The sequence below is a fragment of the Oryctolagus cuniculus genome, chromosome 7 (assembly GCF_964237555.1).
Source record: "Oryctolagus cuniculus chromosome 7, mOryCun1.1, whole genome shotgun sequence".
Classification (NCBI taxonomy): domain Eukaryota; kingdom Metazoa; phylum Chordata; class Mammalia; order Lagomorpha; family Leporidae; genus Oryctolagus; species Oryctolagus cuniculus.
In genome coordinates this window covers 132,662,811-132,679,034 of record NC_091438.1, presented here as the reverse complement: position 1 = coordinate 132,679,034, position 16,224 = coordinate 132,662,811, and the positions used below count along the sequence as shown (strand labels likewise).

The following is a 16,224-nucleotide window of genomic DNA, read 5'->3' as shown; positions in this document are numbered from 1 at the left end:
CTGGGAATAAAGATACTTTGTATGTTGGCACCTGTGGGTCTCCCAGTAGCGGGTGTCTGTAATGGGAAACCTCTACTGGGGAAGTATAGCTAGACACATACAATTAAGATTAATTGACTAGGTCATCTGAAAGCCAAGATTCAGAACCCAATGTATAAAGAGTGAGTCCTTCCAGAAATGTAGGTCTGGGGGGTAGAAGAGTTCCTTGGAATCCTGGGGTTCAAGGTTTTAATACTTGATTAATACAGAATTGAGTGAGATGAAAATTTTTTATGAAATTTACAAATTTTACAGTGGCCTAGTATTCCAAATGAATATTTCTTAAAGGGAATATTTTTGCAAAGAATAAGCATTTCCACATATGAAATGAAGAATAATGTTTTAAACATGAAGCACTTACTTATTTTAAAGAGCCAAAATATCTGTTATCAGAGCTCTTGTCTGATGAGATAGGTATTCAGTTTAGTCTTGATTCCTGAAGAACTTCTGTATTCAGTTTCTGATGTGTTTGAGAGACAATAGCAAAGGCTTGTTTTTTTCTTTTGATGGAGAAAGGAAAGACAAATAGGATCTAATTTACTCACTAGTGTAACACCTTTGGGAATTGACACAGTCACTAGGAATAAACGATAAACAGAGCAAATACATTGAAATGGGACCCAAGGGGAATTCAGTTTGGGAGTAGAAGAAAAAGTAAACAAGAGCTTAAAAATTCCAGCTGTAGTTTAAATAAGAATCAGTATTAAGATAAATCTTTGAAAAGGAATAACTACAAAGTATTTAATTAAAATTGCAATTTAATATTTTTACTGTGTTCTCATATAGGCAGTAACATGCATGCTTAAGAAATACACAAATGGTAGAAAGGCTGTCTGACAACTTGCCTGTTTAAATATTATATTTTCTAAAACAGAGTTTTTTTAAAAAAGCTTTGAAGAGATGTCTTTCCAGGAGTTAATAAGCATCTGGATTTAACTTTTAATCACAGTTTAATGGATTATGTGTGAGTATTTTGGTATACATATAATTACACTGTAGGGTCATTATAGAGAGTCAATCAGAGACATAATTTTGAAGAATTCATAGGACATTTTAGGCGTCTCTCAGATACACAGTAGTAAAGTTTATGTAGAAGCACTAATGACCATTTATTTCTTTAAGGAACATGCAGGGGCCAGTGCTGAGGCGTAGTGGGTAAAGCTGCCGCCTGTAGTGGCGGCATCCCTTATGGGCGCCGGTTCGAGTCCTGGCTGCTCCACTTCCTATACAGCTCTCTGCTCTGGCCTGGGAAAGCAGTAGAAGATAGCCCAAATGCATGGGAGACCCAGAGGAGGCTCCTGGCTCCTGGCTTCAGATCAGCTCAGCTCTGTCCATTGCAGCCAGTTGGGGAGTGAGCCAGCAAATGGAAGACCTCTTTTTCCTTCTCTCTCTCTGCATAACTCTGACTTTCAAATAAATAAATCTTTTCTAAAAAAAAAAAAAGAAAAGTGTAAGTATCCATGTAAGGTATATTGCCTATCTGTGGTCTGACATTTCAAAGATTTATTTATTTGAAAATCAGAGTTACAGAGAGGGAGAGAGACAGAAAAATGGTTCATTTTCCAGATGACTGCAACGGCCAGAGTTGATCTGGGCTAGAGCCATGAGCTTCATCTGGGTTCCCTGTGTGGGTTGCAGGAACCCAAACACGAGGGCCATTTTCTGCTGCTTTTCGCAGGCCTATATGAGGGAACCATGATTTGGAAATGCAGCAGCAGGGACAAGAACTGGCACTCATGTGAGATGCTGGCATCACAGGTGATAACTTTACCACACCACACCACAACGCTGGCCCCAAGAAGGCTGACATTTTATTTTTTAAAGATTTATTTATTTGAAAGTCAGAGTTACACAGACAAAGAGAGGGAGAGGGAGAGAAAGAGAGAGAGGAGCTGTGCCTATCCAAAACCAAGAGCCAGGAGCCTCCTCCCAATCTCCCACATCGGTGTAGGGGCCCAACAAGTTGGGCCATCTTCCACTGCTTTCCCTGGCCATAGCAAAGAACTGGAATGGAAGTGGAGAATCTGGGAGTCGAACTAGCGCCCATATGGGATGTCGGCACTGCAGGCAGTGGCTTTACCCACTGTCATAGTGCTGGCCCCAAAGGCCGACATTTTAAAAACTAATGTGAAGCATTTTTTTCCAAGTGATGTCTGTGAATCTGATGTTTTTTCTAAAAGTAGGACCAGGATACTTGAAATGTAAGTTTGCTAACTGTAACTCCCACCTTTCTATTCTACAAGCATGGAAGTCAGGACTGTTACATGAAGAACTTGAAATCTTTTTTGATTCATTTTTGAAAAAATAAAACACCAATTTCAGTTTTTCAAAAATCTGTTAGAAAAAGTTATTGGCAGTATATATCATTAATGACACTGGTAGAAGACTAGCTTATATTGATAGTTTAAGCAGAAAAATATGCTGCCTCTACCCAGCTTCTCTTATGCCAGCTGGCTCCCTTTTACACCATTGGTATTCCCTGCTTCCTTTCTTTTATATTGAAGATAGACATTTTCTTTTAAGAGAAGTTTAGATTCATGTGTAATAGTTGGAAATATTACATTCTTTCAAAATACATCCACTGGAGTACTTGCTGGGCACTAGGGCTACAAAGATGGACAAGACACAGGGGCAAGAGACTTAGGGAGAGGTTTGATATAGTTATTACTGGAAACCAGGGAGTGAATGAGAATAACATTTTGGAACTCTTTAGAATGACAAAAAGCTTAAAACAACCTGAGGAGATTTTATAAAAAAAAAAAAAAAGAAGAAGAAGATAAATCTCAGTAAGAACAGGGAGCTTGGTGGTATTTTAGCTAGTCTTACTTCCCATCCTCTTTTCTAAAGCTCCACAGTACTCTTGAAAATGATAAGCATTGCAACTACAGTACCTGTGAAAAACAGCAACCTAGCAGCTATCTGAGGAGGCAGAATAGATTTGGAGTTCCCCAAAAGTTCATTTCTAGGAAATTGTAATTATTTGTTCTTGCCCCAAAGCTCCATCATCAGGACTTCTGTTTATTTGACTTAGAGTTCACTTGTGCCAGAAACGGTCTCCCCAGGATATTTGCCAGAAATAATCTCTGGTAATTATTTAACATAACAGTTGTCTGAGGAGGCATATCACCAGTTAGATTAATAAGATGTTGACCAAAAAAATTAAAAGGAAAAGCTGGGATTTGAGTTGTCCACAGGCAATTTTGATTTTTTGTTGTTGTTGTTGATTTGTTTTTGTTTTTAAGATTCATTCATTTATTTGAAAGGCAGGGAGAGACAGAGATCTTCCAACCACTGGTTTACTTCCCTGATGGCCGCAGCAGCCATAGCTGGGCCTGGCCAAAGGCAGGAGCCAGGAACTCCATCCAGGTCTCCCACATGGGTGGCAAAGGCCCAGGTACTTTGGCTATCTTCTGCTGCCTTCCTATGCACATTAGCCGGAAACTATATAGGAAAGCTGAGAGCCGGGACTCAAACCAGCACTCTGATGTGGAATGCCATTTTTGCAAACTGAGACTTAACCCACAGAGCCATAATGCTGTCTCCGCTTAAGGGACTTCAAAAAGCTCTGACTTATTTTTGAGACTTTAAAAGATGTTTCCGTGTATAGGTCTCTGCCTAAAAAGGCCCTCATCCCTCACCTCTGGTTTAGTGGAGGAGTAAGGGCAAGGCAGAGTTGTAAACTGCCTTAATTATTGAAAGCATGCCCCACCACACACAGAGCATCTCAACAGAAAGAGACTTATCTGTTCGAGGCATTTAAGGAAATGTCTATGTATATATATAGCCAGTCACTAAGCTAACTGAGCAGAGACTACAGTGATCACACCTGACGAATATGCAGATGTTACAGTATTGTTCCAGGGCCGGCGCGGTGTCGTAGTAGGTAAAGCTGCCGCTTGCAGTGCCAGCATCCCATATCGGGGATGACTTCGGATCAGTGTAGCTCCGGACATTGTGGCCAGCTGGGGAGTAAACCATCAGATGGAAGACTTCTCTCCCACTCCCTCCCTCCCTCCCTCCCCCACCCCCGCCCCTCTTTCTCTCTGTGTAACTCTTTCAAATAAATCTTTTTTTTTTTTTTTTTTTTTTTTTACAGGCAGAGTTAGACAGAGAGAGACAGAGAGAAAGAAAGGTCTTCCATTGGTTCACCCCCCCCAAATGGCCATCATGGCTGGCGCACTGCGCCAGTCCGAAGCCAGGAGCCAGGTGCTTCCTCCCAGTCTCCCATGTGGGTGCAGGGCCATCCTCCACTGCCTTCCCGAGCCACAGAGAGCTGGACTGGAAGAGGAGCAACCGGGACAGAATCCAGCACCCCAACTGGGACTAGAACCCGGAGTACCAGTGCCTCAGGCAGAGGATTAGCCTAGTGAGCTGCAGTGCCAGCCCAAATAAGTAAATCTTAAAAAAAAGGAAAAAAAAAAAAGATTTGTTCCAGAAAAATCACAGAACAAACCATAGAGAAATGAGTGAAATCTCATTTCTATAGTTGTCCTAATATATGAGGGTGCTTCAGAAAGTTCATGAGAAAATGGACAAAAGATAACATTATTTTGGTGCAAAAAATGTTGAAACCCATGTATAGATTTTTTTATAATAACATTTTCATGAACTTTTTGAAGAGCCTTGTGCATGGATTTCAAAATAAATGTCTTTTAATTCCATTTTTCCACAGTTATTGGAGTATTCTTAATATTAGTTAAAATATTGTCATTTGAGTGAGTGTTCAGTCTAGTGGTTAATATGCTGTTTGGGAAATCCACATTCTGTATTGATGTGCATGGGTCCAAGTTTCAGCTCTGCACCTGATTCCACCTTTCTGCTAATGTGAACCCTGATGGGAGCAGTGATAACACAAGTAATTAAGTTCCTGCCAGCCATTTGGGAGACCAGAATTGAGTTAATGGCTCCTGTCTTTGACTCCAACCATTACAGGCATTTGGAGATGCTTCCTCTGTTTGTGTCTTTATATGGTTCTGCCTCTCAAATAAATAAATTTTTCTTTGATTCCAGTTATCATGGGGCTGTGCGTAGTAGGCTAAGCCCCCACCTGCGGCACTGACATCCTATATGGATGCTGGTTAATGTCCCGGCTGCTGCAAAGAAAATAAAAAATCCCACTATCATACAAAGAAATACGATAATTCTTAACTCAGAGAAAAAAAGAAGCCAATAGAAACGTTTTTTGAGGAAGCATTCACACAGGATTCAGTAGACACAGACTTTTTTTTTTTTTTTTTTTTTTTAGCTTGCTTGAAAGGCAGAGAGACATAGACAGGCAGACAGTGTTCTCATCTGCTTGTTCACTTCCCAGTTAGGCAGAAGCTGAGACCCAGGAACTCATTCTAGTTCTCCCACATGAGTGACAGGCACCCAACTACTTTCATCATCACCTTCTTCCCAGGGTGAATATTAGGAAACTGTAATTGGGAACGGAGCTGGGATTTGAACTCAGGCACTCTGATATAGGAAGCAGACATCCCAGTGTCTTAAATGCTGTGCCAAATGCCTGCTCCTGGATAAAGAATTTAGATATGTTACTATAATGCAGTCAGTTCTTTCACTGCACCCTGAATTAGTGAATAATGAACCGTTGCTTCCAACGGAAATGCACAATTAGAGTCTTGTGAGCTTTTGTCCTTCAACCAATCCGTATATGAACTCTATGTGTATTTCTGGTTAAAACTACCTTATTAGATGTATATTGCTGCTTTATTTATTGAACTGATGGACAACTCATAACTCGTGAGCCCCATAACTCACACATGAACGGAGCTTGTCTAACACATGTTTTCTATATAAAGTGCATCATAGTCATGTATGTAGAAACATTAGCTCTTCAGCAGTACATTTGGGGTCTATGTTAAGTGGCAAGATCACTAACAAAAAGCATAGAAATGAGAAAAACATGGCATTAAATAGAATGCACTAAAGGACCATTATTTACAGTGTGGCAGCTAAAATTGACGGTAGAATGTCATCCTGTTGACTTCCGCTGGTAATGTCACATCAGGTGACTCAAATTTTTCACAACTCAGTGTATGTTCATGAATGATCACAAAAATGGTGTATTGACTTAGTAAGTCAGCTAATTCACATATACAGACTATAGATAATAAGGTCAATCTGTATATTTGAAGAACCAAAATAAACATGTCTGAAGTATTTTAAGCAGTATGAGAACAACATGTCAATAGATAGAGTATACCAGTAAAGAGGTAGAAATTATAAATACAAACCACATAGAAATTTTAGAATACAATTACTAAAGTTAATTCATGAGAAAAGTTCTTCATCAGATGGGTATTAGCAAAAGAAACAAACAACAAACTTGAATGGAGCAGGTGAGTTGAGGTTATCCAGTCTGAGAAATATAGAGTCCAAAATACATAAACTGACAGAATTGAAGGGGAACATCGATAAATATTATAGTTGGAGACTTATTAAGTACGCAGTTTTGATAATGGGTAGACAAAGAAATGGAAGTGACAAAGAAATGGAAGGTTTGAACACTTTAAAGCAACCTAGACCAACAGACATTTATAGGATACTCCACATCAGCTGGATATGTATTCTCAAATTCACATGGAGTAGTCTTCAGGATAAGCTATATGGGTAGGCCATAAACCTCAAGATATTTAAATGTTTTTATTTATTTGAAAGACAGAAATCTTCCATCTGCTGGCTTACTCCCCAAATTCTGGTTCAGTGCCAGCCAAAGCCAGGAGCCTGGAACTCAGCCAGAGCTCCCACGTGGGTGGCAAGAATCCAAGTGTTTAGCCATCGCACGTTGTCTCCTGTGGTGTGTATTAGCAGGAAACTGGAATTGGAAACAGAGCTAAGACTCAAACCCAGACACTGAAATGGGATGCAGGCACCTTAACTGCTGTGCCGAACACTCAACCCAACTCACTTCAGCACTCTGATGTGGGATGCTGGCATCACAGGTGACAGCTTAGCTTACTGTACTACAGTGTTGACCCCTACGTTTTATTTTGCTTTGCTTTTTAAGATTTATTTTTATTTGAAAGACATAGTGATGGAGGGGGGAGAGACAGAGCAAGATCTTCTATCTACTGATTTACTCCCCAGATGTTTGCAAGAGCCAGCAGTTGGCCAGACCAAAAGCAGGAACCAGGAACTCCATCTGGGTTTCCCACCTCGGTAGCAGGAAGCCAAGTACTTTGGCCATCATCTGCTGCCTCACAGGTACATTAACAGAAGTTGGATTGGAAGTCCATAGTTGTGAGGACCAAGCACTTTGATGTGTGATGAAGGTGCCCCAAGCAGTGCTCAGTCCACTGCGCCACTTTGCCTGCTCCTGAGTTCAGGCTTTGTTTTTAAGATTTATTTTATATGAAGATTTTAAAGATTTATTTTATACTTATTTTATATTGGAGAGACAGAAAAACAGTTTCCGTCTGCTGGTTCACTCTCCAAATGGCTGCAACGGCTTGGGCTGGGCCAGGACGTAGCCAGGAGCCTGGAACTATATCCTGACCTCACATGGGTGACATGGGTCCAGACACTAAGGCCATCCTCTGCCGTTTTCCCTGTCACATTAAAAGAGAGCTGGATCAGAAACTGAGCAGCCAGAACTTGAACTGGCATGCATATAGGATACTGGTGTTGCAGGTAGTGACTTAACCCAGTGTGCCTCAGTGCTAGCTCCTGAGCGCAGTTTTTGTGGACAAATTAGAATAGATGTGCTTTATGTCTGAGAATTTTAGTGTTATGTTAACCTAAGGATATAAATTTTCAAAATTGTCCTTGTCCTATCAGAATCAGGTTGAGATTCACACACTAAGAGTTTTCTGTTGCCTTCCTGAGTCTACCCATTTTTGTGGTTTCCCCCATCTCTCAATTTTTACCTCTTTGGGGGTCCCAGCATTTTGTGGAAAACATCAGTGCCAACTTCCTGTCCTCAGGTCCAGGCTTTGTTATCTTCTGTTCAAGACATAAAAACCGGCCGGCGCCGCGGCTCACTAGGCTAATCCTCCGCCTAGCGGCGTCGGCACACCGGGTTCTAGTCCCGGTTGGGGCGCCGGATTCTGTCCCGGTTGCCCCTCTTCCAGGCCAGCCCTCTGCTGTGGCCAGGGAGTGCAGTGGAGGATGGCCCAGGTGCTTGGGCCCTGCACCCCATGGGAGACCAGGAAAAGCACCTGGCTCCTGGCTCCTGCCATCGGATCAGCGTGGTGCGCCGGCCGCAGCGCGCTGGCCGCGGCGGCCATTGGAGGGTGAACCAACGGCAAAAGGAAGACCTTTCTCTCTGTCTCTCTCTCTCTCACTATCCACTCTGTCTGTCAAAAAAAATAAATAAATAAAAAAAAAAAAAAAAAAAAAGACATAAAAACCCTGCCCAGGGCTCACACTGTGGCATAGTAGGCTAAGCCTCCGCCTATGGTGCTGGCATCACATTTGGGTGCCAATTCGTGTCCCAGCTGTTCCTCTTCCAATCCAGCTCTCTGCCATGGCCTGGGAAAGCAGTGGAAGATGGCCCAAGTACTTGGACCCTTGCATCCACGTGGGAGACCTGAAAGAAGCTTCTGGCTTCTGACTTTGGATTGGCCCAGCTCTGGCCATTGCAGCCATTTGGGGAGTGAACCAGCAGATGGAAGACATTTCTCTCTGTCTCTCCTTCTCTGACTGTAACTCTACCTTTCAAAGAAATAAAATCTTTAAAAAACAAACAAAAAATAACTAGCCTCTTAGTTAATGAAATTATCAATGATTCAGCAAGTTAGGGCCATTTCCAAGTCACACTTTTCCCCCCTTGTGATTTCTTTTACTTTTCTGAGTGTTCAGAAAAGTTCAGAGTGTACTTTTGTTAGGTTTCACCCGGGGTTTCTAAGTACTTTGCCTCAGGAGATTTTCAGGTATGATTCTTATGCAACTCTTTGTTTTTATTCCTCATTCATACCCAGGGCTGGCAGGAAGGTATGTAGCCATTACATTTGGAATTCAGAGGATGAGATGTTATGTTTTCATCTTTGCCTTCCCAAATTTCTGGCATTAGCACCTTATGCCTTTATACTAACATTTTTTTTTAAAGATTTATTTATTTATATATTTTTGACAGGCATAGTGGACAGTGAGAGAGAGAGACAGAGAGAAAGGGCTTCCTTTTGCCATTGGTTCACCCTCCAATGGCCTCCGCGGCCAGTGCACCGCGCTGATCCAATGGCAGGAGCCAGGCACTTATCCTGGTCTCCCATGGGGTGCGGACCCAAGGACTTGGGCCACCCTCCTCTGCACTCCCGGGCCACAGCAGAGGGCTGGCCTGGAAGAGGGGCAACCGGGACAGAATCCAGCGCCCGACCGGGACTAGAACCCAGTGTGCCGGCGCCGCAAGGCAGAGGATTAGCCTAGTGAGCCGCAGCGCCGGCCTACTAACATTTTTAACATTGGTAAATTCAGATGCCACTGATTGTGTTTATGTGTGATTTATACTTTAGTATCCTTAAGTTCATCAGACTTTTGTTATGGAAGAGATTTTGAGAAGGGACAACTGTGAGAGAACGACTTAGGTTTTTCACTTTTATATCATGAATGTTTTTATAATTAGAAGAAATCTAATGAATAGAGGTTAATCAAACTAAACACTGATCTCAAGGGATCTCTTTTCAGTATATATTCAAATGAAAACAATAACACATGCTTGAATTTCCACCTAAAACTCCATGGATAAATTCCGTGTCTTTCATTCTTCCATTACCATTAGCCTATAAGGTGCCTTTACGGAAATCAGCAAAAAGTACCATACCTCCTGTCTCCTCTTTCATGTGGTTTGTTTGTTTGTTTGTTTGTTTGTTTTTTCCCAGAGGTGTGTCTTTTTTGGAGGGGAAGAGCCCCATGCCAAACTTTAGGGCTTGCTGAACCGCCTAAATGTCAGTCTGCACCAGTTTTTGGCTGATCTTTTTGTGCCATGCAAAGCGGCACAACTCTTGTTCAGGATGTCTTCCAGATAGTGTGCAGTTTAGTTCTGTCCTAAGGCTCTGATATTATTTAATTTTCCCTTCCATTCTCTGCCAGCTAAATGGTATCCTCCTTTATAGTTACATCAGATAACCACACCCTACCTTGTTCATCTAGACTCTGATAATCTCTTGGGGAGCAGTTTTCTTTGAAGTCTCCTTTATGTACCACAATCTGTGTTATTACTACAATCTTCAGTCTCCTGCTCCGTGTGTTTTTCTTGCCATTCATTTTGTGGCCACTAAGTAGTTTATCTTGTTATCTCTCACTCCAAAAAATATTTATTGATGTTCCCTATTTGCCTGGCACTGTTGTAACCACTGAAGATACAATAATGAAAGAAACAATTTGCCCTTGTGGAATTTATATCTAGTGTGAGACAGATGTAAATTAATACTTGATTATTTGGTGTATGTATTCTACACTTGTCTCAATAGCTATACAGTATAAATTCTCAGCATATAAATCATATTTGAAAACAGAAAATTGTTTGGTTTCAGTCCAGCACAAGGAAATTCCTGGATAGTCCTTGAAACTGTCAAAAGCTTATCAATTACCTTTATTTTAATTTACTTCAGGTGAGAAGTTTCTTAGCATAGATTTGATTTTTAGTGTGATCTTAGCTATTTAATTTTATTTCTTTTTCATATCTTTTTTATATTCAAGAAGGAACAGATATATAGAGCATAATGCTGAAATCCTCTTCAACTAAACAAATGTCAGATGTGTGCTTATTTCTGATGTGAAGATTCTGAGGCAGACACTTAAGGGAGATAAAAGTATAAAAGGAGTAGGCATTGTGGCACAGCAGATTAAACCACTGTTTGGGGGGCCAGCACCGTGGCACAGTGAGTTAATCTTCCGCCTATGGCACCAGCATCACATATGGGCACCGGTTCTAGTCCCAGCTGTTCCTTTTCCAATCCAGCTCTCTGCTATGGCCTGGGAAGGCAGTGGAAGATGGTCCAAGTCCTTAGAACCCTTCATCCACACGGGAGACTGGGAAAAAACACCTGGCTCCTGACTTCAGATTGGTGTAGCTCTGGCCTTTGCGGCTATTTGGGGAGTGAACCAACGGAAGGAAGACTTTTGCCTCTGTCTCTCTCTCTGACTGTAACTCTACCTCTCAAATAAATAAATAAAATATTAAAAAAAAACCACACCACTGCTGTTTGGGGTGCCTGCATCTTACATTGTAGAGCAGGTTTGAGTCTCAGTTAACTCTACTTCCTATCCAGCTTCCTGCTAAGGCTCCTAGGAGGCAGCACATAATGGCCCAAGTAATTGGGTCCCTGTTACCCATGTGGGAGACCCAGATGAATTTCTGGGTTCCTGGCTTTGGCCTAGCCCAGCCCCAGTTGCTGCAAGCATTTGGAAATGAACCAGTGAATGGAAGCTCGCTCACTCCCCACCCCCCCCACCCCACCCCCGGTCTCACTGTCTCTCCTGTTCCTTTTGTCATTCTGCCTTTCAAATCAATAAATCTTTGGGGTCAGCATTGTGGCACAGAAAATTAAGATGCTGCATGCAATGCTGGGATCCCATATGAGTGCCAGTTCGAATCTTGGCTGCTTCACGTGATCTACCTCCCTGATGATGTGCCTAGGAAAGCAGCAGAAGATGGTCCAAGTGCTCAGACCCTGCCATTCATGTGGGAGACCAAGATCAAATTTCTGGCTCCTGGCTTTGGCCTGGTCCGGTCCTGGATGTTGTGGTCATTTGGGAATGAAAGGTCTCTGTCTTTCCCACTCTCTCCTTGTAACTCTGCTTTTCAAATAAATAAATAAATATTTTTAAAAGTCTGTTTTCTGTTTCCAAGGGATTAAGAGTCCACAAGGACGGGCAAATAATAGACTTTAAAGAAACTCTGGCTTCAGTTTCTTTACTTGTGAAAATAATCAGATGTCTTACTAGTATAAAGTGAAAGTGTTCCCTTATCAGCTCAGTTAAATATATCCAAGGCAAATAAGTTCTTAAATTTGAAGGTTGTACAAAAACTGCACCATAAACTTTTCCTGCTTCTTTAACACAAACCTTGGAAGGAAATAAAATATTCAAGTTAATAGATAGTAATGGGCTGGCATTGTGGCACAGCAGTTTAAGCCTTGGCTTGTGATGTAGTATTCCCATATTGGAGTGCTGGTCTAAGTCCCAGCTGCTCCACTTTGAACCCAGCTTCCTGTTGATGTGCCTGGGAAGGCAGCAGATGACGACTCCAAGTACTTGGGTCCTGGCTTTGGGCTGGCTCAGACCTGGCTGTTGGGGACATTTGAGGAGTAAGCTACTAAATGATTCATTTTCTCTCTCTCTCTCTCTCTCTCTCTCTCTCTCTCTCTCTCTCCTTCACTTTTTGTCTCTGCCTATCAAATAAATCTTTTGGAAAATAGATTATAACAAAATAGTAAATGCTAACTAAAAGAATGTCAATATTTTGGTCTTGCTGGGGGATGTATAACATTTGGAGGAAGTTAAGGCTAGGGCAGTGGAAAATGGCCCAAGTGCTTAGGCTGCTGCACCCACATGGGAAACCCAGAAGAAGCTCCTGGTTCCTGGCTTCAGATCAGCTCAGCTGCAGCCATTCCAGCCATTTGGAGAGTGAACCAGCAGATGGAAGACCTTTCTCTGTAGCTCTGCCTCTCAAATAAATCTTTAAAACAAAAAAAGAAAGTTAAGACTAAACTTAATTTCAGACAGTGGTAGAGAAAGTTAACACTGGGCAGTGCAAGAACGTGGTTACCTGCAAACATTATAGTAGACTCAGAAGGCACTGAGATACTAGAAAAAGAAGTTCATCTACCCTTAAGGCTGGATTATCCTTAGCTATATTGAAATACTGTATTTTTCTTCCCTCAATACCATGCCCACCCTTACCCTTTAGGTCCCTGCAGTATTTTTCTTCCTCCCTGGAATGTTTTTCTCATTTTATTCTCCCCTTTCCATGGCTTATCCCTACTTGTTTTGTTGTTGTTTTAATTTTTTTTTTTTTTATTCGAAAGAGGTTTACAGACAGTGAGAAGAAGAGAGAGAAGGGTCTTCCATCTGCTGGTTCACTCCCCAAATGGGTGGCAGCGGTCAGAGCTGAGCCAATCCAAAGCCAGGAACCAGGAGTTTCTTCCTGGTCTCCCACACAGGTGCAGAGGCCCAAGCACTTGGGCCATCTCTGCTGCTTTCTCAAGCCATATCAGAGAGCTGGATCAGAAGTGGAGCAGTTGGGACTAGAACCGCTGCCCATATGGGATGCTGGTGCCACAGTGGGAGGACAGAGTGTGAGACAGATTTCTCATCTACCTGTTTACTCCGTAAATGCCTGCAAGGACTGGGCTAGGCAAAAGTCAGGAACTAGTAATTCCCTGCAAGTCTCCCATGTGGCTGGCAGGGGCCCAAGTATTTGAGCTATCATCTGCTGCCCATGAGGATGCATTAGAAGGAAGCTGGATCTGAAATAGAGTAACCAGGAGTTGGAGAGAAAGACCGACCTCTCATCCAGTGTGGCACAGTCCCTAGATGGCTGCAGTGGCCAGCACTAAAGCCAGGAGCTCCACCCAGGTCTCTCACTTGGGCAGCAGGGACCCAAATAGTTGGACCATCCTCTGCTACTCATCCCAGGCCATCAGCAGGGAGCTGGATGGGAAATAGAGCAGCCAGGACTCAAACCCATGCCCATGTTGGATGCCCGCACCACAGGCAGCAGCTTTACCTGTTATGCCGCAGTGCCAGCCCAGAGAAAGATGTATTTCTAAAGGGAGTTTTTTACTGTTTGAAAAACTCATGTAAACAAATTCAGAGTTGGTGAACTCAAGGGGCTTCCATAGCCTAGACAGCTCGTAGCAAGAGTCTCGGGTGATTGCTGACATCATAAATAAGAGTGCCAATTGTTAAATCAACAACGGGAGCCACTGGGTACATGCTCCCCACGTAGGATCTCTGTCCTTAATGTGTTTAACTGTGAAACTCAAAAACAACACTACTAGTCGAACAATACCCTATACCTGGTTCGGTTGTGTGAGTGCAGCCTGTTGAAATCCCTGCTTAGTATATACTAAGTTGATCTTCAGTATATGAAGGTAATTGAAAATGAAACGTGATGAAGGGCGGGATGGGAGAGGGAGTAGGAGAGGGGAGGGCCACGGGAGGGAGGGAGGTTGGGGGGGGAGCCACAACAATACAAAAGTTGCATTTTATATTCTACTTAAAACTATTGGTTGAACTCTAATTAATACACAATTACTCTTAGGTGTTTAATTAATGCTATAACTAGTACTCAAATAGTATTTTACACTTTGTGTTTCTGTGTGGGAGCAAAATGTGGAAATCTTTACTTAATATACACTAAATTGATCTGTATATAAAGATAATTGAAAATTAATCTTGATGTGAAGGGAAGGGGAGAGGGAGTGGGAGAGGGGAGCGTTGTGGGTGGGAGGGAAGTTATGGGGGGGAGGAAGCTATTGTAATCCATAAGCTGTACTTTGGAAATTTATGCTCATTAAATTAAAAAAAATTAAATTAGAAAAAAAAGAATAAAATTGTAATACCCTTAAAAAAAACCTCATGAACACAAAAGACTTTTTTTTCTTAATTTTGATGAAAAAAATGATATGATAGTATAGGATTTATATTTAAAAGAGCTTTTTAACTGCCTTTAGTCCCACTTGGCAGAAAGAGTAATTGTGTTATTTGTGATTCAGTGACCTGAATAAAATCAAGAGGGGAAAAAAGAAAAAGAAAGGAAAAAAAAAAAAAAAACAGAAACAAAAGATAGACATACTAAAAATGAAAGTAGCCTAAGGTTATTACTCATGCTTTGACTCATTTATGTGGTAGCAGTGTTCATCAATATTTTGTAAATGATACAAAAACTCTTTAAGCTGTATTAAAACTATATTCATATAGTGACTGTTCTCTTCTCTCTTTAATATTTTCTTATATGAAATGTTTATTCATTCCAGAAGATGTAGTCATTAGTCTTCAGAGGAAAATTATGTGTCTCTAATGTTTGCCTCATCAGTTATCAAAGATAGAAAATGCTATAAAGAAATATCATATATAACAAAGTTTATAGGAAAGTCACTCTTTTCTTTCTGACTTAGTCATCTTATTTTTAATAGATTGCAAAAGTCGACTGCAAAGAAGTACTAGACATCATATGTAATCTGGAATCTGAGGGTCAGGATAATACAGCATTTGTTCTTTGCACAACTTACCTTACCCAGCAGCTCCAGACTGCAAGTGTATATTGTTCCTGGTAAGTATAGTTTTTTATACTCTTTGTTAGCATATACTACTGTACTTAAGATTTATGTAAAACATTGTTTTCTTTCAAATTTAAAGTCTAGGCAAATTAGGTGATGACATATATATATATAAAATCTTGCCTCCAAGCAGTCATTAAATTAAAAATTTTCATTGGTTTAATCAAGTTAAACTGTAAAAGATTCCTTTTGCTTATCATACACATGGTTGTCTGTTAACTCCCAATGTGTGCCTCCCATGTTAAAGATAAAATTGTGCCATTGTGAAACCAACTAGTATTAGTTTTCCTTTTCATTTTTTAGTATATTCTGGTAGTTGCTCCCTCCTCTTATTTGGAAACCCATTAATAAAAAGTGTCAAATTAAATAGGTTGGCTCTAACAGTTTTGGGTCTGTTTAGGCCAGAGAAACAAACCTGATATATGAGAAACCTCAAAAATACAAGACTCTGTAAATATGTGTCAGATTAGTTATATGGATAATGTTATAGGAGATTAGAGAAAAGGGCTCACTGTACCCAAGAATTTAAGAAAGGAAGGAAGAAATGGTATTTGAGCTTTAATTTAAAGAACGTGTTGGATTTGCATGGTCTTGAGTGAGGAGTCCCAAGTATTTAAAAAAACTAAGGATAGGGACTGGCGCTGTGGTATAGTAGGTAAAAGCCTCTGCCTGTAATGCCAGCATCCCATACGGGTACTGGTTCAAGTCCCAGATGCTCCACCTCTGATCCAGCTCTCTGCTATGGCCTGGGAGAGCAGTAGAAGATGGTCCAAATCCTTGGGTCCGCGCCCTTGTGGGAGACCTGGAAGAAGCTCCTGGCTTCTAGCTTCAGGTCAGCCCACCTCTGCCCGTTGCAGCCATTTGAGAAGTGAACCAGTAGATGGAAGATCTCTCTCTCTCTCTCTCTCTCTCTCTCTCTCTCTCTCTCTCTCTCTGCCTCTGCCTCTGCCTCTCTGTAACT

At 41.5% G+C, this 16,224-nt stretch overlaps 1 protein-coding gene across 3 annotated transcripts in view; it reads left to right on the top strand.

Annotated features, from left to right (window-relative positions):
- RLF (RLF zinc finger) overlaps window positions 1-16,224 on the top strand; it is a 103,692-nt gene that overhangs the window by 68,523 nt on the left and 18,945 nt on the right. For all 3 annotated transcript variants that reach the window (XM_002715189.5, XM_070078697.1, XM_051856646.2), the window contains one exon: window positions 15,120-15,256. In XM_002715189.5, the coding sequence (XP_002715235.2) occupies window positions 15,120-15,256 (137 nt within the window). The remainder of the gene's footprint in view (window positions 1-15,119; window positions 15,257-16,224) is intronic.